The sequence below is a fragment of the Punctularia strigosozonata genome (assembly GCF_000264995.1).
Source record: "Punctularia strigosozonata HHB-11173 SS5 unplaced genomic scaffold PUNSTscaffold_3, whole genome shotgun sequence".
Classification (NCBI taxonomy): domain Eukaryota; kingdom Fungi; phylum Basidiomycota; class Agaricomycetes; order Corticiales; family Punctulariaceae; genus Punctularia; species Punctularia strigosozonata.
In genome coordinates, this window is record NW_006767435.1 from 719,677 (window position 1) to 742,523 (window position 22,847).

The window sequence follows — 22,847 nt, forward strand, 5'->3', positions numbered from 1 at the left end:
ATAATGGTGGATGTAATGTCATGTACCAATGACCAAATTCTGAAGATATCTAACAAGATGTGACATGTTTATGGTCATATTTGAGCCACAATATATCATATTTGAGAGCCCATGGATGTTGCAGATCACCAAAATATGCCCAAAAAGTGAATAAAAATCCACATATTTGTACACATTTCACCAAAAATGTGACATATGCTCAGGGGGACCTTCCATATTTCCTACTTTTTGTACTTCTGTGCTGGTATGTGCTGGTATATACTGTGAAAGGTCCCAATACAGCTTTATCTACATGGATGGTCTAGTAATTACTTGACATTGTTGGCCCTTTATGATACTAATTCACAGAGGGGGTGTTTCCTGATGACTACAGGGCCGCTTTGATCTCATCGGCCTCATGCGAGTCGTGCCCGTCAATGAATAGCAAGATCGGCTTCGTGATGTCAGAATGAATCCGCACAGCCGGAATGAAGACATTGGCTATCCAATCCGCAGCGACATCCTGATCTGTCCACCCCGAAGGGGTCACAGCGACACTGATGAATGATTCAGACACTTTGCTCCCAAGTTTCATACAGCCAGCATGGTATCATACCTTCCTACACCCTGAACACCGCAGATATTTGGGTACGGTCCGTCTGAGAGCACAAATGTCGTCTTCGCCGTGGTCCCATCTGCCGCACAACACACTAGAAGTGTTATGAGCTCCAGGTTGTCGGAGCGGATCTTGTAACGCTGCTTCCTCTTCTTGAAGAAATAGAATTTCTTCTTTCCTTGCTTACGACCACCACCGAGTTGGATGCCCTTCTCATCCATGTTCCAGATATTGGACGCTGGAATGGGACCATGTTTGTCAATTAGCCCCTTAACAAGCTCGAAGTACTCATTGATGATTGGCCGGTTAAAGTTCTTTCCTCGCGACGGGTCAAGACCAGTAGCTTTGGCGGTAGTCAGCTCGTCGGCATGCCGGTCCTCGAACCGCTTATGCCACCATCTCCCAAGCTCTCTGCCAGCCAGCTCCGTTGCACGCGCTCGTAATTGCGTCACATCGTAGGGACGGCCTTTCTGTGCTTCGGTGTCAACCCAATCAAGAAGGGTCTGTTCTTCGGCATGCTTGAGTGCTTGCTGCTTCTCTTTTGCGACATGGCGGCTTTGGTGAATACCCCGAACACGGTCATTCAGTGTATTTCGAGCAACCTATCCAACAGACAACCAGTTAGTATTATTTCTGGATGATCCAGATACCATGTCCAGGTCACCCCGAGCGCCCGAGCAGCAGCCGAAACATTTTTGTATGTCCCGTTTTGGAGGCCTTCTTTGGCAAGATCTATCTTTCTCTCAAACTGAGAGTCTACTGTATCTTGCCTATGCCTTACAGGCCCGGACATGGATGGTTGTATGTCATGAATTGATCCAGAGTGAGTGTTGTCGAGCGCGTCGACGCAGCACCGTTGCTTGCAGGATTTCGAGGTCCGCTCGGCTGCCATCGCGGCACAGCTCGGCATGCATGCACGGCGTGACAAAGCTTGAACTCGCATACAGCGTCTCTGAAGCTCTGTTACTCCTCAGAAGTGCCAGGAGGGTGTTTGGATAGTGCCTAATACCATACATTCAAAAAATGAGAGCGATACATGAGGTAGCTAGCGAGATGCGCAAAAAGTGACGAAATCCCGGTGATGACGAAATCCCGGTGGCATATAGTATTACTTGAGAATAGGCGCCGATGTGGCTGTGACCTTGGGCTCCTCCGCAGGCGGCATTCTCCGAGCAACCTCCCCACCTCCTACCGACCGCTAGGCTGAGCACCAGGGTAAGTGAAGAACGACCAGATCGTCATTTTTATCGGCGTCTCTCGCTCCAGCAGTCGCGTTCACCAATTTGGAGCGCTTGAAACGGCCGATTTGCGATGGATTGAGCCATTGGACTTTGGATGAAGCCAGGCTAACTATGCTCGCTCACAGGGTTCACATCCATCCTGCACCATGTCTCTCGTTGTCCCCGAAGCCCACCAGCAATTCCAAGTTAGTAATCTTCCCCGTTAGTGACGTCGTATCTCATGTGTGCGGGGGGCTATAGCACATCTTGCGTCTCCTCAACACCAATGTTGACGGCAAGCGCAAGATCATGTACGCCTTGACCGAGATCAAGGGTGTCGGACGGCGATACGCCAACATCGTCTGCAAGAAGGCGGACGTCGACCTTAACAAGCGGTATGGAGTGATGAGGCAGCGGCAGGGGTAGCGCACTGATTGTCTATTCAGCGCTGGCGAGCTCAACTCGGACGAGCTCGAGCGGGTTGTCACCATCATCCAAAACCCCACCCAGTTCAAGATCCCGACATGGTTCCTGAACAGGCAAAAGGACATCGTCGACGGCAAGAACTCGCAGATTCTTTCCAATGGCGTTGATTCGAAGCTCCGTGATGATCTCGAGCGTCTGAAGAAGATCCGGGCGCACCGTGGTCTCCGTCATTTCTGGGGCCTCCGCGTACGTGGTCAACACACAAAGACCACCGGTGCGTCATTCTCCATCTGCAAGGCGACAACTTCTCATGCGCAACATAGGTCGCCGTGGAAAAACCGTTGGAGTGTCGAAGAAGCGCGGTTAGGTGTTCACTTGGACGGATGTCATGTCGGGCCTTTGTATGCTCCCTCACTTATTGCAACACGCTCTCCATGTCGCTTGCATATGCATTTACGTATACTTCACCCTGATCGCACTGCGTTAAGACTGGCCCATGGCCCTGGGAGTGAGTGTTGGGCTGCTTGGACCAATGGCCTATTTTGTGAAGAGTCACGTGGAAGTTTCTTGAACATTCGGCGCTCCCTCCCTTTAAGTACGCGATCGTACCTCTGCGACCGCGCTTAACGTCTTCAACGATGACGACGAGCTGGGAATACCCTATGCGCCATCCGTGGGTCATGCCCTCCCTGAAGCGAAAGCTTTCCACCCCAACAGACTACTCAGATACGGACGCCTCTTCACCAGCCTCCTTCCACGCAAAACGTCGGAGGTGTGACCCTCTGGAGCATGGCCTCGCTCACCTCACCCTCAACCACGTCCCTTCATCACCATGGCCGTCACGAGGCATCGTGACCGAACCCTCCGCCGGTTGCGAGGCAGCGCCCACCTCAGCCTCGGGATCAAGCCAGCAACCGCCGCATATTACCCCTATTACCCCTCTATACTCTGAAATGGACATGCAGACGTCGGATACGACACCGGTAGTGGTGCTTCCAACGTCTGTGGAAGAGCCCGTTTCCCCGGAGCAGACGGCTCCGGAGGTCAGCATGTCTAACGGGTCGTGGTACGAGCCCGAGAAAGACAGTGAGTCCGCTCATACTCCGCTTCAGTCCACCCGTCTAACAGTGTCTCCGTCCAGGAGTTGTAATCACCGACCTTTCATCTTTAGACGAGGACGAAGACGAACGGTGGGACCGGAAGCGGCCGAGTGATTACGAGATTTCCGAGGCGCTCCTGAGACGGCTGAAGTCCGGCTCCGGCCCTCCCTTGCCTGTGGCGAGGCAAGACGATAGTCAGGCGCTCGTTCTGTTTCGGCCTATCGGTCGTTCAGGACTGTATGACGCCGATGACTTGCCCGAGCTGGAGAGTACTGCTCACATAGAGGAGCTTCCCGATGACGCCGTAGTCGTGGATTCTCCACTCAACATATATCAGGACGTCCCGGATGACGATGCAATGGACATAGAAGAGTTATGACTTCTGACAAAATTGACATTGCCTATGCATATAGCTATCACCGTGACAAAGATTCTACTAACAATTGGGGACGAAGGGAAACCGGCAAACTAAGCCTAAAAGCACCTGAAAGCAGAGGAACAAGGAAGCTGTACGATTCGTTCACATAACATGTAGCCAATCTGGCGCTGCTCATGACGCGGCGCCTCCGAACTGTATTTCCGGCTGCGACCCACCGGTAACGGCGCCTGCGTTAAGATCCGCGGTGGCGCCGTTCCGGGCATTGTTAAACACGCTTTCACGGACGAGTCCCCTGTGGTGGTGTCGCGCGTGTGCGTGGGGGTGTGGGACGTGATGCATCTGCATGGCGTCGTACGGAGAGCGGACGTTCATTTGCTGGCTGCGCGGTGCCTGTTGCGAACGCTGATGCATGTGGCCGCGGTGAGTCGACGACGGTGTACGGTTCAGAGGCGGCGGCTGCTGAGGCGCCGAGTGCTGGGCCCATGGAGAGACCGACGCGTCCGCGACGTGCTGCTGCACCTGCTGCTGCTGCTGCTGCTGCTGCTGCTGATGCGGATGAGGGTGCGGATGGGCGTGCGGGTGCGGGTGGCGCCCGTGCGGATGGGCGTGGCCGTGGGAGGGTATCTGGTGTGCCTGAGGCTGCTGCGGTTGGAGGGGTTGCTGCATGCCGTTCTGCGGGTTGGGAGATTGGACGGGGGTGTGCGAGATGTTCGGGACGTGCTCGGCGGGTGTAAACGACGGGGGCATCCTGTTGGGGGTGGGTGTTGGCGCCGATACGGACGCGGTCAAGGGGCGGTACCCGGGATGCGGCATCTGTGCATACGCATCGGGTCTGGCCACTGATTGGGGCTGGAAGCCCGCCGGGGCGTTGCCCTGGGGCAACATGGGTGTTCCAGGCTGGGACTCTTGCTTCATCTGGATAGCAATCTGGTGCTGCGGACGCGCCATGGGTTGCGCCAATTGAATTTGTTGCTGGTGCGGTTGCGGATGCGGCTGTTGGGCAACTTGGTGCTGCTGTGGGGCAATTGGGTGCTGCTGTTGGGGCAGCAGTCGCTGTAGGATTGGTGGCTGAGGCTGAGGCTGAGGGTCGTGCTGCTGCTGCTGCTGCCTCGCGTCCACGTGTAGCATCGTCGCGTTAGGTTGGATGCCTTGGTCCATCGCCGCGGGCGAGTCGGCGGCACGATCGTCATCATCGGCGTCGTCATCGAGTTGAATGGGGGAGGCGGAGTTTCTGGAGCCGGAGGCGACGCCCTCTGCACCTTTCTGCTGGGCAGCGATCTCGGTCGCGGTGAGGAATCGCCCGCCCGGTCCGCGCGGACGACGCATGGCATGCTGATGGCGCGACTCGTGCAGATACGGCTACGACGGTTGATCAGCGCGCGCTCGAAGACGGTACCCTGGGCAAGACGCACCTTGCGCTGCTTGGACAGCCTGTGGACCTCTTCGAGACGAGCGCGGGCCACGCGCCGCTTGAGGATGCGATAGTACTGTTTCGCGTTGACGTAGAGCGGCTCCTCGTCCATCGGCTGGTCATCCTGCGGGGGCGGCGGCGCCTCCGGGGGCGGCTGGGGACTGTCTATCGCAGGCAGAAAGGCATCCTGCTGGGTCGGGGGCGCGGGGGTCGGTGCGGGGGAGGGCTGGTGGGGCTGTTGGGGCTGCGGGTAGAAGGTGTGGCCCTGGTAGAGGGTGTGGGGGGCTGGCGAGGAGGAGGTGGTGAGTGCAGGCTATTCCCGGAGTCGGCTGGACTGACCAAAGCCGTATGACTGAAAGACGTTATCCATCCTTGCCGCTGCCCAATCGCAACGGACGATCCACTGATTGGTCGACGACGGGCGCGCTTGGGCACTCGGAAGCACCGCCCCCACAGTCGCACCGTCACCAGATCAGCATCACTGTCCCCGCCACCGTCACTGTCAGTGCCGCACAGCTCTCCTCCGCACCGTCATGGAAGCCAAACTGTGCGCCGTCCTCCTCGTCTTGCCCGCCGAGCCGCTCACTGACACGCCCGGCCCTATCCCAGGCAAAAGCTCAAGGTCGTCGACCTCAAGGACATCCTTTCCAAGGCGAACGCCCCTGCCAAAGGCGCCAAAAAGGCCGACCTCGTCGCCGCCATCCTCAACAACCCGTCGGCAGTCGACGTGTACAACAGCATCCATGGCGAGAAACCGCCCTCAGGGACTCCCACGGCAACGACAGACGAGATAGTACGCGTCAATAGTCGCGTCTTCGTGCGTGTATGGCTGACGTCCTCCACAGATAGAGCCAGAACAGTACGCGAAACATGCGTCGTCGTACCGCGTGTCGATCTCTGACAATACAGCAGGATCGAAGAGGAACTGCCTGCGCCGTCCAGCAATACCGTTTCGCACCCGCCGCCGTCAACCTCGAACCCCGTGAGTGACGCCACTTCCCGCGTCCTGTTCCAACCATAACCCCTTTCAGGCTCCTCCCGCATCCACAGCACCTGCTTCCGCGGCCACGTCAGCTGTGGTGGAGGCTCCCGCACCTGTGGCCACGGACACTGCGCCCGTCGACGAAGAAGCCGAGAAGCGGCGGAAACGCGCCGCACGCTTTGGCATACCAATGGTAGAGCCGAAGGCGCCGCCTCCTGCCAAAACCGGGAACAAGCGTCCTGGTCCGGGTGAGCGTAAGGCGTCTACCAAGGGTGTGCCGACCCAGGCCGCGGTGGGAGAAGTACGTTTTTCCTTGGACGTCATACCGCCCGACGCGTCGGCTAATCCCTCCTGTGCGTGCGTGGTATAGGACCCGGAAAAGCTGGCAGCCCGCGCTGCGCGCTTTGGTATTCCGGACAAAGCCAAGACAGACGCCACGACAGGCAAGACGGAAAGAGGCTCGCCGAAGTCCGGTGCCGGTGCTGGACGTGGTCAGAAGCGTGGTACGCCTGCGGAGCAGCTCGATCCGGAGGAGCTCGAGAGGCGAAAAAAGCGCGCGGAGCGTTTCGGTGTACGTTTGTCTTCTATTCATCCTTTCGTTCGCAGAATCTAACACGCAAAACGTTCTCGTTAGATCAAAGCATAATGTTTATATTCGCTCGGGGCTGCTACGCCTTATTGCTACGTGATCCTGTTCATTGTATTGCTGTTGCCACACTATCAAATGGATACACAGCGCGGTGTTTCGTATTCAGTGTATCGACCCAATTGTCCGGGACATAATCGTGTCATGCAAATAACATACGAAGGACATGACTGCATCGAGATGACTATCGCCAAATCGCTACTCTTCTCGTTTGATGCCTCAAGAATGTCCATCTCGCGCCGCGGCCTCTTGGCCATCGCCCCTGATTCCGCTCGCCTGAACCTCCGTGCTCGTCCCAGGCGACAGTGGCCTGCTCCATTCTACTCCGGACATCTGGTAATCCGGCGGTGGATCCGAGCTCGCCATCCCCAACGGCTCTGCCCCCGGCACTGCGCCGGCTTCCTCTATAGGCGCCTGGAGCCTCCGTACTTCACCCGGGCCATCCGATGTTCCGACACCACCCACCACATGCAGGGGCAAGTGCATCGGAGAGCGTCCGGCTTTCACGTCGGAGGGCATGGAAGGATTCGTTAACACCGTCGGCGCCAGAGTCGATAAGATGACGGAGCTGGTTGCGTGCGACAGCGTGGCGCCGGCGTCGGAAGATACGCGCCGGGGTGAACTTGACATCAGGTCCTGCATGGACCCTGCACCGTCGACTGCCGTCAAAGATGGGTCAGCGAGGATGTTCCTCCTCGCCTGCCGCTGTTGCAAGTGCCGGCGGTGGCGTCGCCACAGGAAGGCTCCAGCGAGCGCAATGAGGGCGCAGGCCAGGACGCCGATGACTATCCCGGCTATCGCGCCCGAGGAGAGCTTGTTGCCGGACTTCGCAAGGTCGGCGACGCCCCCGGTTGAGGGCTGAGATTGTGTTGCGGAAGTGGGCGTCGAGGCCGTGCTGCTCGGGTGGTCGTCGCCATCTCCGTGTTTGCCGCCGCCGCTGCGAAAATGCATGGTTCGTCATAGCCATACGACTGGTGTTTGCGCAACGTACTCGTTTCTGCCCTCGATGACCGCTGGAGATGGCGCAGCTACGGCGTATGCTCGAATCATCGTCCAACTCACGCAGATATGGAGTAGGGTGGGGAACATCATCCTGCGAGCGTCGACAGGGCATTCATGGAAGGTATGCCTGAGGCCGGAAGACCGCAGCAGTCGACCACGTCTCTCCTACAGTCTATTTTGCGCCTGTCCTTCTGGGCGTGTACGCGAACCGCTTCCAAAAAGTCTCCACTGTTTCCGTTGTGGCACTGCAGGTGAGAAGACATGGTTCTTGGCAGGACTGCGGAATACACACCGGAACACACGCATGCCAGGCGTTCAATACCGACTTTGGACGCTGGTCACCACGCTCGCCGGGACGCTCGCTGGCAGACTGGCCGGATGTGTCCATTCGACCTGGGACATCTGCGGTTGCTGCGGTTCGTACTGCGGGGGAGCTTCGACCTCGAGCGCAGCAGCAGGCAATGGTCCTCCGGCAACTGAAACGGAGGCGGAGGGGCCCATGCTGACGAGGCTATGTGCCACCTGCGATGCGGCGTCCGAGGGTGCCGTAGACGAGGGCAGCCCCGCGAAGTAGCCCCCGGACTGCGAAGGTGGGAAGGCCGACACCGACCCGGGTTTCGTCCCTTCCGACGATGACGAGTCCGGGGAGACGAGAAGCGACCCGGATCCGTGTCCGTTCGATGCGTACGCCGGAGCTGGTGCTGTGATTAGAGCCCGAAGACCATTCGCGCCTCCCGACTCGGCCGGTACCGCTGCCCCCGGCGTTTGCGATTGTCTTCGTCGTCGCCTTATGAGAAGCAGGCATGCCGCGAGGAGAAGAATCACCGCGACCGCCCCGACGATGACACCCACGGCAGCGCCCGTACTCAGACCGTTGTGACTAGTCACAAATGATCCGTTTGAGGATCCCTGGGTATTTGGAGGTACCACGGCCGTCATAGTAGGGCTTGAGGGTCCGAGGGTTGTAGGAGGGACGTCGGACGACGAGGAAGAAGTAGGCACCGCCGACTCGATCGAACTGGTGCTCGACATGACACTTGCTGTCTGAGCGTTGCTCGTCGTAGCAGGGCTACTTGTCGGCGACGTCGGACTCACGTTCGACGAGGTTGACTTATCGTCGTCGTCGTCGCTGTCGCTGTCGCTTCCTCCGCCGCCTTTATTTGGCCTACTTCCGTCTCATTAACCAATCACGCATCTAGTAATGACTAACTTACGGGCGTCGCATAGATAGTGCCGCAGCGTGCACAGGTCCAATGAGCATGGTGAAGTCAACTATCGCAGACAAGGGTGCCCTAGTTGTCGGCATCGGAATGGTGATGAGCTCGGGTAGTCGCCAAGGTCCGAGCGGGGGTTCCAAGAAAATCTTGAGGTTATGAACCATACCTTAATCGCCCATGCGATGTATCCACTGCGTCGGAGTCGCATCGCACTCCGCAGACACGCTGCGCTTGAGTGAGAAGAACGATTCAAAAAGTCAAGTATGAGATATCGGCCCAGGCCGTCCCCGAATACCGGCGAGTCCACTATTGAAGCCGACACCCTGCAAGCATATACGAATCACACGGAGTGGAGATATAGACAGACATCGATCGCATGGAGAGAGGATACAGTGAATTATGGTGTACGTGCCAAGTGCAAGTCCTTGATCTTTATGCGCCCAGATGCTGCAGAGTGGCGATAGAGAGGCATTCCCCTTCAGTATCGTTGATCCGCCGACACGAGCCCCTCCAAACTTCCGTCCCCATCTACACGATGATGTACCCTCGTCCACAGGCTGTCGTCATGGTCGAATTGAGTGCTCGTGGGCGTCCCCCGGACCTATAGCTGCGTGGCGGTGGGGACGACGTTCCTAAGCCGGGTGGGCTGGGAGTGCGACTCCGACTGCGATAGCGATAGCCTAATGCGGCCCTGCGGCGTGCCCACTCCTTCCTATGCCACTGGTGGCGTTTCCAGAGGAAGAAGCCGAAGAAGGCGAGAAGGAGCAGGACAATGATACCAACCGCGATGGTCACGGCCTCGCTTGTGCTAAAACTATGCGCGACAGCGAGGTTGTTTGCAGCTGGTGAAACGACGCTCGTGTTGCTGGTCACCAGCGAGGTGGCTGTCAGGGACGCGTCGGGAAGCACAGTGCCTGGGTCGGTATGGTCCGGATCGCCTGGTTCCGGTTCGTCGCCGCTGTCAGGGGATTGCGTTGGCTGGGCAGCATCCGAGGGAATTCCGCCTTGCTCGCCGTCGCCATCGCCGTGTCCATCGCCGTCGCCGCCGCCGCCCCCGTTGCCATTGCCGTCTCGGCCGCGGCCTTTATCAGGGCTACATGGATATCAGTTATGGTGCGAATCAGCGACGGTGTCCAAGTAATACCTTCTAGGAAATGAAGCTGCGAGCACAGTGTTACTGAGCACCACGGGCGTCCAGAAAGCCCGTGTCCTCGAGTCCATCGCAGCGTCTAGGGGGGTCGAGGCTACCGATTGCGTTTCGCTTCCATCATCTAAGTACTAGGGAGGCCTGCTCTGGGCATCAGGACCAAATAGCACCGCGCAGTTCATGACGGTACGAGGATAGCGTGCCATGGGTATAGTAAACTATGTTTGTGCTGCAAACGTAACGCGCATTCACACGCGCCGGGCTTGGCTGGACAAACAGAGCTAGTTAAACAGGGCGCGAGAGAACGGAACCGCCGGCACGCAATTTTCATGTCTTGAACACATCGCCGAGGTCACTCGACGGCGTTCCGGCCTGAAAACACCGCGTTTGCGATGCGTCTGCGTGCCAGTACAACTTCAATAATAGACTGCCGTCGGCGTGTTGTCTACCTGAACACCAGCTGCAAACAATTCCAGGCAGCCCCGGGACATGGTTGTTGTCAGATATGGCCTATTGTTAGAATCGTTTCCGACCCCGCACGGTCTACAGCGTCGAAAATACGAGGGAATGTCGATGGAAAACAGAACGCGTGATCAGATATATAAACGCTAATTAGACGGCACGCGACCGCGACGCGACGCGCACTTCACGTGACAATATATCATGGTTATCCGACCGAGTTTGGAACTCCGCTTCCTCCCTCCTCCCCATCCCAGCCTACATCGATGGATACACCGCGTAGAACTCGTAGCACGCGTCGCAGTACGCGAAACACTGTTCTTGGGAAGCGTTCTCTGCCACGAGACGAGAGCCCCAGCTCAGCTGTGTGTGACGCAGCACCGCTGACACCTCAGCCGACGCCCGACGCGAAACGCGCGAAGACGTCGCCGACGGTGGTAATCAGCGATGGTCACAACAACAAGGAAAATATACCACCGCTACGAGGTTTGCAGGCTACGCCAGCCTCGCCTTCTCTCTCCCGGACGCGATCGCTCCGGCGTACCGTGAGCACGACAGTAGTCACACCTTCGCGTCGTCCTGGTCAGTCCACCTTTGCACCGTGATCTCCGAAGAAGGATAGTTGGGCTAATCTCATTGATATGTAGCTGTACGAAGGTTTTCGACGTTTGGCACGTCAGAGTTCGCGGCCTTGTCCATCGCTACACCTCCACCAACCCCATCTACTTCGACACATACCCTCGAGTCACGTGCGCGTGCCCTTCTGCGAGTCGGTACCCATAATGCTGGCATCGTTGGGCGTGAGGCTGAACAGGCTGTCGTGTTTCACTTTGCCGACTCCTTCCTTGAGGGTGATGTTGCGACTGAAACCGATCCCGTGTCAACATTGTACATATCCGGCACCCCAGGGACGGGCAAAACCGCGCTGGTCGATGCAGTACTTCATGACATCGCAAAGACGCGAGTATTGCACCTCCTTAAGATCAATTGCATGGCTTTGAAGACCATCGATGATCTGTGGAGTCGCTTGGCCGAAGAACTTCGCTCTGTAGTTGGGGTCAGGGGGCGTAAACCCAAAGCCTGCCAGGATGCTGTAGCATCCGCTCTTTCCTCTTCGCAATGTAAATGGTGTGTCAATCTTTTCTCCTGTCCTCTCGTCTTAGCTCATGAGCTTGGATTGACAGTATTGTTGTACTCGACGAGCTCGACCATATTAGCAGCCCCCAGGCGCTTGCTAGCCTTTTCTCCCTCGCAAACACACAAAACGACAAGCTTCGGCTCATCGGTATAGCAAACACCCATACCTTGACGTCTGCCTCTTCGAACGCGCGGGAATACTCTGGGCTGGGTGTACAAACTTTGCATTTCGCCCCGTACTCCTCGGACGATCTCCTGTCAATTCTCAAACGCCGCTTGTCCCCGATACTGGAGGCTCCCGACTCCGAGCAGCAGGCCAAAAAGTTCTTACCTCCCTCGACCTTGATGTTACTGAGCAAAAAGGTGGCTGCGCAAACGGGTGACGTTCGCGCAGTCTTCGAGGTTCTCCGTGGTGCCATCGATCTTGCGGCGGCTTCGTATCCTCCCCACTCTTCCTCTCCCAAGACCGCGGACGTGTCACCAAATAAGGCGCCCACGGTAACCCCGTCACATGTCCTCGACGCGCTGAAGGCATATGCACCTGCATCAAACCTACGAAACGGTCCGACACCGTCCACGGCTAGCGAATTAGTGACGAAAGTCCGTAATCTCGGCTTGCAAGCGCGGTTGGCCCTTCTTTCATTCGCGCTTGCCATCAAACGCCTCGAGGCTGGCCTCTCAATATCAGATGTTCCCAGTTCTCCGAAGAAACCGAGAAGCCCGACCAAGCGATCCTCTCCCTCCTTTACTTTTTCTTGCCCATCGCCGGTTAGCCGCGACTGCGTCGAGAGCTCATCCCTCTATGGTTATTATGCCACTCTCATCAGTTCCACTGGCAACGACGTCTTTTCCCCAGTGTCGCGAACCGAATTTGTTGATCTGCTCGGCGTCCTCGAGACCAATGGTCTTGTGTCGCTCAACGGTTCCTCGGCCTCATCCACGCGGGCAAATTTCATGAAGGCTACGTTCAAGCGCTCCACCAGCTTCACCGGCGCGAACACCAAGACTAGTAGGGAGACTGCTAGGTGGACTGAAGGGACCAGGCTAGAAGAGGTCCTTCGTGGTCTCGGCGTCGATGTCGCCAACACAGATGGAAGTAGAGGAGATTCCGGTGACGTGATGGATGAAGAATTACTGGCGATCTATGCTAGGGAGTGCTCGAAGATGCGCAGAAGCACGAAGGCCAATAATGCCTTTTCGAACAGCGACGTGTTCGACGACGCCATGGAGGACTGAAAGGGTACTCGGGCCCTATTTATGCATCCCAGCTTTCACCGAAGACCAACGAACCTTTGCTATGTCGCATGCTCATCATTCGTTATTTCGTATCTCGCATGTCTCTCAGTCATCTCGTTATGCATTCCATTGTAATTGTTATACTATTCATACATCGAATGAAATTGTAACTGCAACGAGCGCATGCGCATTGAAACGGCAAAGGGGGTCTCGGTAGGGACTCGCAAGGCGGAGCAGCAATCAAAGTCGTTAAACGTGAGGTACAGTAATCGCGGATGGAACCGCAGATCCCAAGGCCAGTACCACTTTCTTGCTAACGTAGTCCGTCAATGGATGCACATTTAAAGTTTGACCATTTTGGCCTATGGTAGAGGACGTATTTGAACTGTGATTGATAATCCGGCGCTCTGCATTCATCGAAGCTGTATCCGTGCCTTCCACGATGGTATCTTGACCGCAGCCTTTGTCCACGCGTTCAGCTACGCTTGTATTGGACGATGACGAAGCAATAATCTCGATTTCAGCTTTTCTTCCTGTCAGCAACATGTGCTCGAGCTCGCGCCTTTATTTGCTTGGTGAGAGGACAATGGCTTTGAGATTCTGGTAGGAAACCAACCTCATTTCGGGCGGCGGTGAGGTTTCTCCACCTCGTTCAAGTATAGCCAGCGCCTAAGATCGTGAGCCACCAGAGAGAATGTAATTCGGCTAAACGTACTTTCTTTCGATCGTGAATTGTCATGTCGATCCATAAATCGTCGTTGCCCTCCATACTGTCGCAAAACCGCGTTAGCGGGATCATTATCTGTGCGACCGAAGCCCTCTCACTTGAGTACGTCCGAGGAGTATATGCCCAGCCATTGCACTCTGGACGCAGCTAGGGTGTCTTTCTCGTGAAGCATGCTAATGCTGCCGAGCTTGTATGTCAGCAGAATATCAATTCCATGTGGATCCCAGTCGACGAGCGCTAAGATAGGAACACTGGATGATCCTTGATGAGATGCATATACTTCATGAGTTCTGTATGCTTACTTTGTTGGCAAGTCGTTCGCCAGTTGATTAACTAGCTTGCGGGTAGCAACATCCGGATATCCCTTTCCCTGTCAGCATTCTCTGTTAGGGATAATGGGCTAGATAACACCCCAACGCGGACCGTAATCAAGATTCCCCTCCCCAGTGTTCCCAGTGAGGGATGCGATGCGGCCGTCACGAGGGAACTACGGGAGAGGGTTTGGAATACAGCCTGGATCATGCGACGTCATGTACAGTACACCTAGTGTGCATCGAGAACTCGCCTCTTTCTCAAGGATTAATACCCATCGGACATCGCTGTCGACGACGCATCTTGATATGTCTTCGTTTTGAGGCACGATAGTAGCCTGAATACGGTGCGTTATTTGGATGACTAGAGGATATGGGCCTGACAATACCTCCGAATCGTTCCCGGTTATTGGAAGCCCGGAAACAAGATGCATGGTGAGACCGCTGCCAAGAAACAAACCTTTTGGGGAAGCTCTCTGCCATAGATTATGAGCTCGGTCGTGATCAACATCTCGAAGATGGACTCACGACGTTGAGCTGTGCCCGAGAGACCTCGAATGTAGCTCCAATATCATCGACTAACTAAACCGAGTTAAGTCAGCACAGATGACATCGTCAAGCAGTAGAAGCACTGACACGATCAACGGTCGATTGGGTCCGAAACAAATTGATATCTTGATAGTAAATGTCGCTACGAGTAGGATATCAGGTGTTTTATTCAGTTATGGGACGCAGGTGAGCATTTTACCGCTTTGTAACCGGCATATCCGTCACCACGGCTTCATGGATGGACGACAAAACACTCATGAGCTGAGCTAGCGTACAGCAGTCAGACGATCGATCATTGAACCATATTTCGAAAACAGCAACAAACCAAATGTCTTCGTCCTTGCCGGAAGTCGCATAGAGCGCACTGCAGCTGAATACCTGGGCGTTCACGTTGATTATTGCGAATATATGCGCGTATATGGCGAAATTATCGACCCCTTTGTACGATCACGAAGGCATAGCTCCACAACACTCTGGCCATCCAGTTCCCCACAAGCCTTCAGTTGTCGCAAGAACGAGATGATCGTATTTTCAACCTTCGTTGCCGTCTGCCCTCTAGAATATATAATCAGTCCCTAACGTCAGACATGAATAGATTGCAATATACCTCGATAGGCCATTCTCATGATTGGGAAGCTGATCCTCTTCAGCACACACTCCAGGAACATGGCCTTGTGAATGTTCGGACGAGGGCGAACTGGTAATGACGTCCAAGAGGTCTATCGCCTCGTCAGAGTCGATGTATTCTTCCCTATACTCGTCCACGAGCACCATGAGATGTATTTGTGATAGAAAGGTCCGTGACGGTTAGTACGGTCAAGACAAGAGTGTAGCGATTACCATGGGTCGCGGAGGGCATTCCGAGCGGAAGAGTGCATTTCGAGCGGAGTTTCAATATGAGAAAACGTCGACCGAGCGATTGAGCATACATGTGTTTGCATTCGCGGGTGAGCCCAGCTGTAGGTAACACAATGAAGCGCGCTACATTGGTTACGAGCGAGGCACTCGCGAAACACCAGCTCCCCGGCCCATACTGTTTGAAGGTAGAGCGCGGTCTACCATTTCATGCCTTCAAGCCTGGAGGTTAAGTCCTTCAATGCATTAAACCCTCCCGGAGCGCGTTTGACATGGTTCTCCCCTGAAGGTAACTGCTGGGTAGACCACTGGGATGAGGATTCGATCGAGTTTGCATCCGTGAGTGCTCGTAGCGCTTCCACCTGTTTAGCTCGTCAACTAGAAGGATCCGAAGGAAGAGACAAGACTTACCAGTTTTGTTACTCTTCGTCGATATTTGGAATGAAGATCGTCTAGCACTGGAACAGCTCTATATTCTTCAAGGTTTCCTCCTCGAACTCGACTTGCAAGAATACCCAGGTCCAAAACAAGTTCCAGACACCCCATGAGCAAATCGGCCGCAGCTCGCTGGGCCGATCGCAACAAACAGGAGCTCAGGATCTCGTCCATCATCTTTGAATGTTCTTGTGCCAATTCAAACACGTCTGCGAAGGATTCCGTAGACAGGCGGGACAAAAAGGGATCAAAGTTGGATCCTATGGCGGTGTCGAATGTGTACGTCAAAAGCGCGGTCACGAAGCTGTGCATACTGAAGCGCAACTGCAGGAATCGCTTGTTGGCTGCGGAGAACGTCGGAAACAGCGCGGCGTAAGCGGTTCGGGACATGCGAAAAAGAGCCAGTGTAACATGATGTACTGGATGATTGTCGTCATTGACTAGTTTGAAGGAAAAGAGACAAGCCTGCGTACCACGCATGACACGAAGCAAATAGGAAAATATTCGCTGATACTTGTTCAAAGCTTCGCTCGTGATGACGACTTCGGTCGGATGCGGAGGTTTATAGTCAATGTATAGGAAGTCAAGAGCTCTTGTAGTATGTGAGTCATTCCTACCGAGTCAAATGAGAAAGAATCGCGGCTTACTCGATGGCTAGAAGTTCGGGACACACGTCAGCTTGGGTGCTCATTTTTTGATTTCCTATGACTCACATAAAGGATTGAGCCACCTGTCTCTGCCTGGACCAGTAGGTAAATCTCGGATGGCAAATCCCAGTCTGCGTTCAGTCTCCTCCAGAAGACGTGGTGCTGCATCCTCATCAGCCTCCAATTCCGGTCCCTCGTTAGATTTCTTTGAGTTCACAGCACGTTGAGTAGACATGGTCTGCAAAGAGTCCACTATCACGGTACGCAGAACGAAGCTTAAATCTGCTCCCCCGGGTGGCCAGGTTTCTCTACCTGTCAACGCAGGGGCGAGCCCGATAGCCCAAACGGGAGGTGACGGATGCTCGCTATGGCCGGTCGAAAACGCTGATCGTATGCGTTTGATCCTGAAACGAGCGGCCAGACTGCCCGCATCAAGGTCATCGTCTGAGTCCGAGTCTGAAAACAAGGCACCGCTTAGCCTCCACTTGAATGCCGGGGACGTCAAAAGAAGGTAGGATCGTAAGATGACCAGTTGCGCGTGAAGGTCAAGGATGGGGGATAGGGATGACACGGGTGGGGAAGTTGCGATACTAGGGGAGGATTGCGGGAGGAATGTAGCCAGCACGGCGGCGGATAATTGAGAGATGTGTTTAACCAAGGGAGCCAAGACGAGTTCCGTCAAAAGCGTTAAGGTCGGTGACAAAGATGGTAGGGCGTTTGGATACGCGTTGACGAACGACCGTAGGTTTTCCTGCTGCGAGGATCGATGAACCTGCGCGAGAGAGCCAAGCGCGAACGCTGAGGGTTCATGGTCGAAGACTTCAAAGAAATCTAAGCCTGGTTTGTAGATCCTCGAGATCGGGTCAATAGGAGCGGATTCGTCTCCGGGTTTTGGCCGTATCATCGATTCCTGGTCGCATAAATTGGATCGGATATCATCTTCTGAAGGTCTCCGAGCGAGGCCCCATGCTTCTCTGACCTCGGCCTCCGTCCAAATCCACCGCAGTGGCGGCCCACAATTGTCACCTGTACAGAGAGGATGCCCCGGTGATGCTGCATATAACAACTGGAGCGACTTCTTCGCTCTAGGCAGGGCATCGGCTAGTTCGTCATTGATGAACGCAGGCAAATTGGCACTGTCGGTCAACAAGCGATCCTCCTCAGTTTCTTCTTCATACTCTTCAAAGCCGTTGTCCATTCCTCCAGGGTACGCGCCTGCTCGACTACTACCAGCCGCCTTGCTCGCACTTGCGACTGGGGTGCCGTAGCCAAGGGTCCCCGATAGACTTTTGAAGTACGGCTGGGACGTTGCCGATAACAGATGCGAGACTAGTGCCAGCAGCCTGCGTGGAGCTCGCTGCGCGATCAGAGATGACAGCCGAGTGTATACATGAGAGAGCAACGGTGCAGGACTGTCAGGGATCGGGATATAAGATTTTGGATTCCTGTCATAATCCTGTACGGTGTCGGAACCTTGTCATACGCAACATGCCATTTGTTTGACTCACCACCCCACAAAGCGAACCGATACCCCTAGCAATTTCTTCGAACTCGGCATACCGAAGCCAAGTTGAAGTAATCGAGGAAGCGTCCACGAAAGCATTTTCAGGGAACGCAATTGATGACAACTCATCTCCCATGTATTCCAGAACAGCGGACAGAGCGTGCGTGAAAGCATGCATAGTTGACTCTCCCGAGGCAGATTTGAAGGCCTGCTTACTCGAGCTAGACAATAAGTATGCTATCAGTCTTTCTTTTCTGGCGTAGTCTGCGAAGAATATCAACGTGACACGTACCTGGGTCGCGCACGCATCTTTTCGACAAGATGATCAAGACGACGCATAATAGTCCCAATGGTTAGAAACCGAGATAGCACACTTCAGATCAGACGATAGCAGTCAGTCGCGCCATACTACGAGGTGTTCCTGCACATAAACGCACCTTTGACTGATGATCTCATCATTGCCCTCGATGACAACCTCAGCATCTGTGTTCTTCCCCTGCAGTACCACTTCAAGGACAAAATGCTCATGTATGGGATCCCACATATGAAGCGGAGATGACATCCCGAGTATAGTCTGTCGCAGCCCCATGGCAATATCACGAGCTGTAGCATACACGCGCGCAATTGAAGGGTGTCGCAGCTGTGGCATGACACTAAAATGTACAGAGGATTAACAGTGGGAACACGGTAAAATGATCTGGTGCTCACTGGTAACGTGCTGCCATATATACATTCGATGACTGCTCAGACAGGAAGGGTGTCGAACTAGCTTGTGACGGAAACGAGGAGCGGAGGGTGTCCCACGACTTGATTGCATGCTGAGGGCCATATATATATTCAACACCTCCTACAATAGAGACATGGCGGGGGCGCTAACCCGGATGATCTGGCGGCTTTCAGCTGCTGATCGCCACAAATCGCCAGGATATCGGCTAGCTGACGCTGGCTTGGCAGACGAGCCAGGAGTAGGTATGGGAGATTTTTCTTGCAGGATAGAAGGCTTTCCCCATTGCAAGCCGGTATCGAGGACACTCGCTACCTTCACGTCGTCCAAGCGTTTCAAGTCAAGCGAGAGCTTGAGAGTCTCCATGATGGGGTTCTGGGGGACATCTTCAAGCTTAGGAAGAAAAAATTCCGGACGAGTCTCGGCCAGGTTAACATCGTCGACACAGAGCCCGTTGATCTCCACGAGCGGATTCAGTGAGTTCATCGCGCAACACAGTGAGCGCCAAAGCGATGTCTTCAAAGCGGCGCGAACACGTGACGTGAACGCGTCCGTATATGGGCATGTGATGAACTCTCCTCACGCTCGCAGCGACTACTTTCTTGTCTCTTCTTGATCCGCATCGCGTCGACGAGCGCTCGCTGCTCTGGCGAGACGACGATGGCGACGGTCCATCGCCGCCCGTTATCGATGAAAGCCGTCCCCCTCAACCTCGGCTCGGCCGTCTCACCATTCAAGGCGACCTCCAGCCAGACCAAACGCCCGCGGTCGCCGGAGGCTGGCGAGTTGCCACAGCTGTACTCGAAACGCCCAAAACCTCTTGTATACCCTCAAGCGGATGCCGAACGCAAGGAGAGAGATCGCAGACGCGCGGAACGGGAGGCGCAGAAGGAGGAATTCCGTGTCAAGTACCGGAAAGCGTTCCCGTCTTGGGTGTTTTACTTCAACTTCGATGTTTCCGATGGAGATGCCGAGGACGTGAAAATGCTCCAGAATCGAGTTATCAACCTTGGCGGTGTACGTCTTGTCGCCTCGTCCTTTATAGACTAGCTGACCCAAGGAAACCAGCGCGTGGATGACTTCTTCTCGAATGACATCACCCACCTCATTACCAACCTACCCATTCCCGCAGAAAGCAAAGACGAAAGCAAGGAGAATTCAAAATCGCGTGCTAAAGTCGTGGCGCATAGGAGCCCGAGTAAACCTAAGAACAGGTTGGTCACCCGCCCTCTTCTCCGATTCATCTACTGCAGCTAGCTTCCAGGGGCGAAAAGCGCCAAGCAGACGATCTGGTGGTCAAAGAAGCCCTCAAGTTTGGCATGAAGATCTGGAACATGTACAAACTCGAGAGTGTCCTTGAACGGTGTATGCCTTCAGCGACTTCAGCGATGCCAGCCGCGCAGCCAGCTGAGACGGTGGCCATCGCTTCCGGGTCAACTCAACGATCTCTGAGGGGTCTACTCGAGTCGGAACGAAGAGGCGGGCTTCTGGAACGCGATCCCACTCAGAGGCGGCACGACTTCCGTTATTTCTCCAAAGGAAGCTACTTCGTTCTTGTCGAAGATATGTGGCAACAGCTCGCTCCCATAGCGATACAAGAATACGCTGTTAGAAGAGATCGTGATGGTACAGAACGAGGCGACTGGCCCGTATTACACTGTCATCCCCAAGCACGAGGTCCATTCATCGAGTTCGACGAGCGAGAACGGCGGAAATGGGAGAAGCAAGAACGCGCGGAACGAGAGCAGGAAGCAGCACGCCTCAACGCCCATAGGAGATCGCTCGAACGGAAACGAAGGGAGGCACAGCTCCGTCTCCAAGCTCAGTCACGTAAATCGGGCGACCTTCGCCGAACTGTCTCGCTCGCCAACCTCCATCGACGCGAATCCAACCCGGACGTCCCCGACGCCGACGCCGACGGGAGTTTTGCGCCTGATTCCGCTAATGCATCCGGATATCTGGCATCAGGTCCAGGAAACTATATGGCAGCGTCTGGGAATAGCGTGGGCATCACGTCTACGACGGGCACCACGTCGACTGCCGGGAGTGGCCTACGTGGTTTGCAACTGTCCGCTTCACTTCAGGACAAGCTCCAACGACAAGTTGTTACGTCACGTAAGGTGACAGGCAACGCCGATGCAGACAAGGAGAACTCGGGCCTCATGGGCCCCCCATCGGTCATTCCGGAACGGCGACAGGGCTTTCTGAAGAAGGCGAAGAGCACGAACACCTTGCGCTTGCCGAAGCGTGACGAGGGCAGCAAACCTGGCTATTGCGAGAGCTGTAGGACGAAGTTCGAAGACTTCGCTAAGGTAGACCCATCGTGATGTTCGCGCTTTGATGCGAGCTGACTCGTACCCTCGACTCTCCTCTCAGCACGTTAATGGCAGCAAGCATCGCAGATTCGCCATGGACGACGCCAACTTCGCACAGCTTGACGCCGTCCTCGCTCGCGTTACTCGCAGACCATTGGAAGATACGTATGGCCCTAGTTGGATACCTACTCAGTCTTCGGAAGATGGATATGCGGAAACGGAGCTCGAGCTACAGCAGAGTGACGACCACATGGACTTGTTGAGCGACCATCTTCGAGAAGGGAGTGATGACGTCTGGGTCGAGGACGCTACCGCCATGGTCACTCAAGATGATGATGATGATAATGATGTGGAGGAGCTATAACAGTCAAGGTACCGTTGGGCTTACATGCAGCGGTGCCGATTACACTTCAGTAATGTGCCTTTGTCTCGAACTCTTCACCACGTTATGCCTTGGAAAGCCGCATGCACACACAATTGTATTTTACAAATTCAGACATGCCGTAGCATACCCATGAACCCAAGGAACTCTATCATTATTAACACCCTAGTTCATCCGATTCGGATGCGATTGTTACAGTCAACAAAGTGACGATGCCATCTTGCGCAATCCCTATACCATATATGCACGCTCTCAGATAGGCTAGCTAATCAATGACTCTTGGACCGACCTTGGTTGATACCGGAACTTCCGGCAAGCAGAAGACATGTGATATTCTGGGCTATCGTTGTGTATGTGATGCCGCCAGAGCTAACGGAGCCGCTTGCGGCAGCTACGAACGCATCCCTAATCGTGCATTCTATGAGCCAGGACTAGACCCAATGATCGGCTTGCACGCACCTTCCGACGTTATAACCATCTGGAGCGATGGTCTGACCTGTCAGGAGTCCCTGTGACATGTATGTGTTTGGGCGTGGAACAATCTAGCTGCAAAGGGAGCGCTGCTCACCTCCTCCTGGGAAACGCTGATGTTCTGAATGTTAGAAACTGGATCAGACGTGTATGCTGCACAGTGCTACTCACGCAAGGAAGAGAGCTCCGGTATTTGCAAGTGGCCCATCCTGTCGCCAATACCTGAAGGGGAATGAGGGTCCGGGCAACGAGTAAACCGCAGCACATCTATTTCAATACCTGAAATGACCACCGCCCGTGAGACCCTCCAGGCAAGTCCCGATGATTGGGAGATTGAAGCTAGCACGGAACTGTCGTTGAACGTTTAGGCAACGGGATCAACATGCATGGCACTCAAAGCATACCTCCGCTGTTTGATTCAGTGTGCCATTGCCGTCGCCAAGGTTGGCCTGCTGGGGAGCGCCGAGGTTGATGTCCAGGCATTCTTCGTCGCTGCGATTCTTTCGTCAGCGTTCGTTATGGCTGTGCCCAACCAAGGTAATGCCCACTAGCCAATAGCGCGAGCCCAACCAAGAAATCCGTCGTCCGTCAATACAGGTGCGGAACTGAGTCCAGATATGATCACCTGCGATATCGTGTCATCCTTCATTCTACGCACAAGAACGATAGCGACTCGATGCATAGAATATGACCCACATTCATAGGCTCGCCTACTCCATTTCCTGCAATGGTCAGCTCCGAGCCGCCCCTGAGCATAGGATTGGAGAATGGCAGTACGGCCGACGCCGCGGCCTGAATCAACGGCAGGACCGACAAGAACAACAACATTCCGTTCACGGGGGAAAAGTGAAGGTGAAGAGCTATCCGTATGCACAGCTGACGCTTTGGACCGCGCTTTCTGGTATTTATACAAGATAATAGCAAGATCAAAGCCCACACACCCAGGGTCACGAAGTCAGGGCGTGATGAT

At 54.9% G+C, this 22,847-nt stretch overlaps 12 protein-coding genes across 12 annotated transcripts; 5 read left to right on the forward strand and 7 right to left on the reverse strand.

The window, feature by feature from the left end:
• Positions 1 to 418: 418 nt before the first annotated feature.
• Positions 419 to 738, reverse strand: PUNSTDRAFT_23942 (uncharacterized protein; the record flags this gene model as incomplete). The annotated part of the gene is made up of 2 exons (XM_007380821.1): positions 419 to 555; positions 615 to 738. Coding segments are annotated over 2 exons (261 nt in total), but the record flags the coding sequence as incomplete, so codon positions are not given.
• Positions 739 to 1,796: 1,058 nt separating this feature from the next.
• PUNSTDRAFT_98447 (ribosomal protein S13) lies at positions 1,797 to 2,734 on the forward strand. Its single transcript, XM_007380822.1, has 4 exons — positions 1,797 to 2,021; positions 2,077 to 2,210; positions 2,262 to 2,515; positions 2,565 to 2,734. Exons 1-4 carry the CDS (start codon positions 1,983 to 1,985, stop codon positions 2,606 to 2,608), a joined length of 471 nt encoding a protein of 156 aa, XP_007380884.1. The 5' UTR covers positions 1,797 to 1,982; the 3' UTR covers positions 2,609 to 2,734.
• Positions 2,735 to 2,879: 145 nt separating this feature from the next.
• PUNSTDRAFT_141747 (uncharacterized protein) lies at positions 2,880 to 4,269 on the forward strand (the record flags this gene model as incomplete). The annotated part of the gene is made up of 2 exons (XM_007380823.1): positions 2,880 to 3,327; positions 3,383 to 4,269. 2 exons carry the CDS (start codon positions 2,880 to 2,882, stop codon positions 3,718 to 3,720), a joined length of 786 nt encoding a protein of 261 aa, XP_007380885.1. The 3' UTR covers positions 3,721 to 4,269.
• A 714-nt stretch (positions 4,270 to 4,983) lies between these two features.
• Positions 4,984 to 5,255, reverse strand: PUNSTDRAFT_32048 (uncharacterized protein; the record flags this gene model as incomplete). Its single annotated transcript, XM_007380824.1, has 2 exons — positions 4,984 to 5,079; positions 5,133 to 5,255. Coding segments are annotated over 2 exons (219 nt in total), but the record flags the coding sequence as incomplete, so codon positions are not given.
• Positions 5,256 to 5,664: 409 nt separating this feature from the next.
• PUNSTDRAFT_141749 (uncharacterized protein) lies at positions 5,665 to 6,914 on the forward strand (the record flags this gene model as incomplete). The annotated part of the gene is made up of 7 exons (XM_007380825.1): positions 5,665 to 5,678; positions 5,741 to 5,924; positions 5,977 to 5,990; positions 6,044 to 6,113; positions 6,163 to 6,414; positions 6,484 to 6,684; positions 6,748 to 6,914. The coding sequence occupies 7 exons, from the start codon at positions 5,665 to 5,667 to the stop codon at positions 6,757 to 6,759; spliced, it is 747 nt and encodes a 248-aa protein (XP_007380887.1). The 3' UTR covers positions 6,760 to 6,914.
• Positions 6,915 to 6,978: 64 nt separating this feature from the next.
• Positions 6,979 to 7,710, reverse strand: PUNSTDRAFT_131522 (uncharacterized protein; the record flags this gene model as incomplete). Its single annotated transcript, XM_007380826.1, has 1 exon — positions 6,979 to 7,710. The coding sequence occupies one exon, from the start codon at positions 7,708 to 7,710 to the stop codon at positions 6,979 to 6,981; it is 732 nt and encodes a 243-aa protein (XP_007380888.1).
• A 1,796-nt stretch (positions 7,711 to 9,506) lies between these two features.
• Positions 9,507 to 10,199, reverse strand: PUNSTDRAFT_131524 (uncharacterized protein; the record flags this gene model as incomplete). The annotated part of the gene is made up of 2 exons (XM_007380827.1): positions 9,507 to 10,071; positions 10,123 to 10,199. The coding sequence occupies 2 exons, from the start codon at positions 10,197 to 10,199 to the stop codon at positions 9,507 to 9,509; spliced, it is 642 nt and encodes a 213-aa protein (XP_007380889.1).
• A 651-nt stretch (positions 10,200 to 10,850) lies between these two features.
• On the forward strand, positions 10,851 to 13,001 carry PUNSTDRAFT_118796 (P-loop containing nucleoside triphosphate hydrolase protein; the record flags this gene model as incomplete). Its single annotated transcript, XM_007380828.1, has 3 exons — positions 10,851 to 11,166; positions 11,232 to 11,712; positions 11,769 to 13,001. 3 exons carry the CDS (start codon positions 10,851 to 10,853, stop codon positions 12,955 to 12,957), a joined length of 1,986 nt encoding a protein of 661 aa, XP_007380890.1. The 3' UTR covers positions 12,958 to 13,001.
• A 777-nt stretch (positions 13,002 to 13,778) lies between these two features.
• PUNSTDRAFT_62988 (DNA topoisomerase IV alpha subunit) lies at positions 13,779 to 14,814 on the reverse strand (the record flags this gene model as incomplete). The annotated part of the gene is made up of 7 exons (XM_007380829.1): positions 13,779 to 13,935; positions 13,987 to 14,054; positions 14,226 to 14,333; positions 14,385 to 14,471; positions 14,524 to 14,577; positions 14,632 to 14,686; positions 14,744 to 14,814. Coding segments are annotated over 7 exons (600 nt in total), but the record flags the coding sequence as incomplete, so codon positions are not given.
• Positions 14,815 to 15,599: 785 nt separating this feature from the next.
• On the reverse strand, positions 15,600 to 19,195 carry PUNSTDRAFT_131527 (uncharacterized protein; the record flags this gene model as incomplete). Its single annotated transcript, XM_007380830.1, has 10 exons — positions 15,600 to 15,761; positions 15,811 to 16,253; positions 16,308 to 16,426; positions 16,482 to 16,488; positions 16,548 to 17,937; positions 17,990 to 18,206; positions 18,278 to 18,358; positions 18,423 to 18,638; positions 18,694 to 18,803; positions 18,863 to 19,195. The coding sequence occupies 10 exons, from the start codon at positions 19,193 to 19,195 to the stop codon at positions 15,600 to 15,602; spliced, it is 3,078 nt and encodes a 1,025-aa protein (XP_007380892.1).
• A 174-nt stretch (positions 19,196 to 19,369) lies between these two features.
• On the forward strand, positions 19,370 to 21,388 carry PUNSTDRAFT_131528 (uncharacterized protein; the record flags this gene model as incomplete). Its single annotated transcript, XM_007380831.1, has 4 exons — positions 19,370 to 19,726; positions 19,778 to 19,923; positions 19,974 to 21,021; positions 21,086 to 21,388. 4 exons carry the CDS (start codon positions 19,370 to 19,372, stop codon positions 21,386 to 21,388), a joined length of 1,854 nt encoding a protein of 617 aa, XP_007380893.1.
• A 287-nt stretch (positions 21,389 to 21,675) lies between these two features.
• PUNSTDRAFT_131529 (uncharacterized protein) lies at positions 21,676 to 22,633 on the reverse strand (the record flags this gene model as incomplete). Its single annotated transcript, XM_007380832.1, has 8 exons — positions 21,676 to 21,811; positions 21,866 to 21,915; positions 21,975 to 21,990; positions 22,049 to 22,099; positions 22,157 to 22,227; positions 22,282 to 22,369; positions 22,426 to 22,482; positions 22,536 to 22,633. The coding sequence occupies 8 exons, from the start codon at positions 22,631 to 22,633 to the stop codon at positions 21,676 to 21,678; spliced, it is 567 nt and encodes a 188-aa protein (XP_007380894.1).
• Between the last annotated feature and the right edge of the window lie 214 nt (positions 22,634 to 22,847).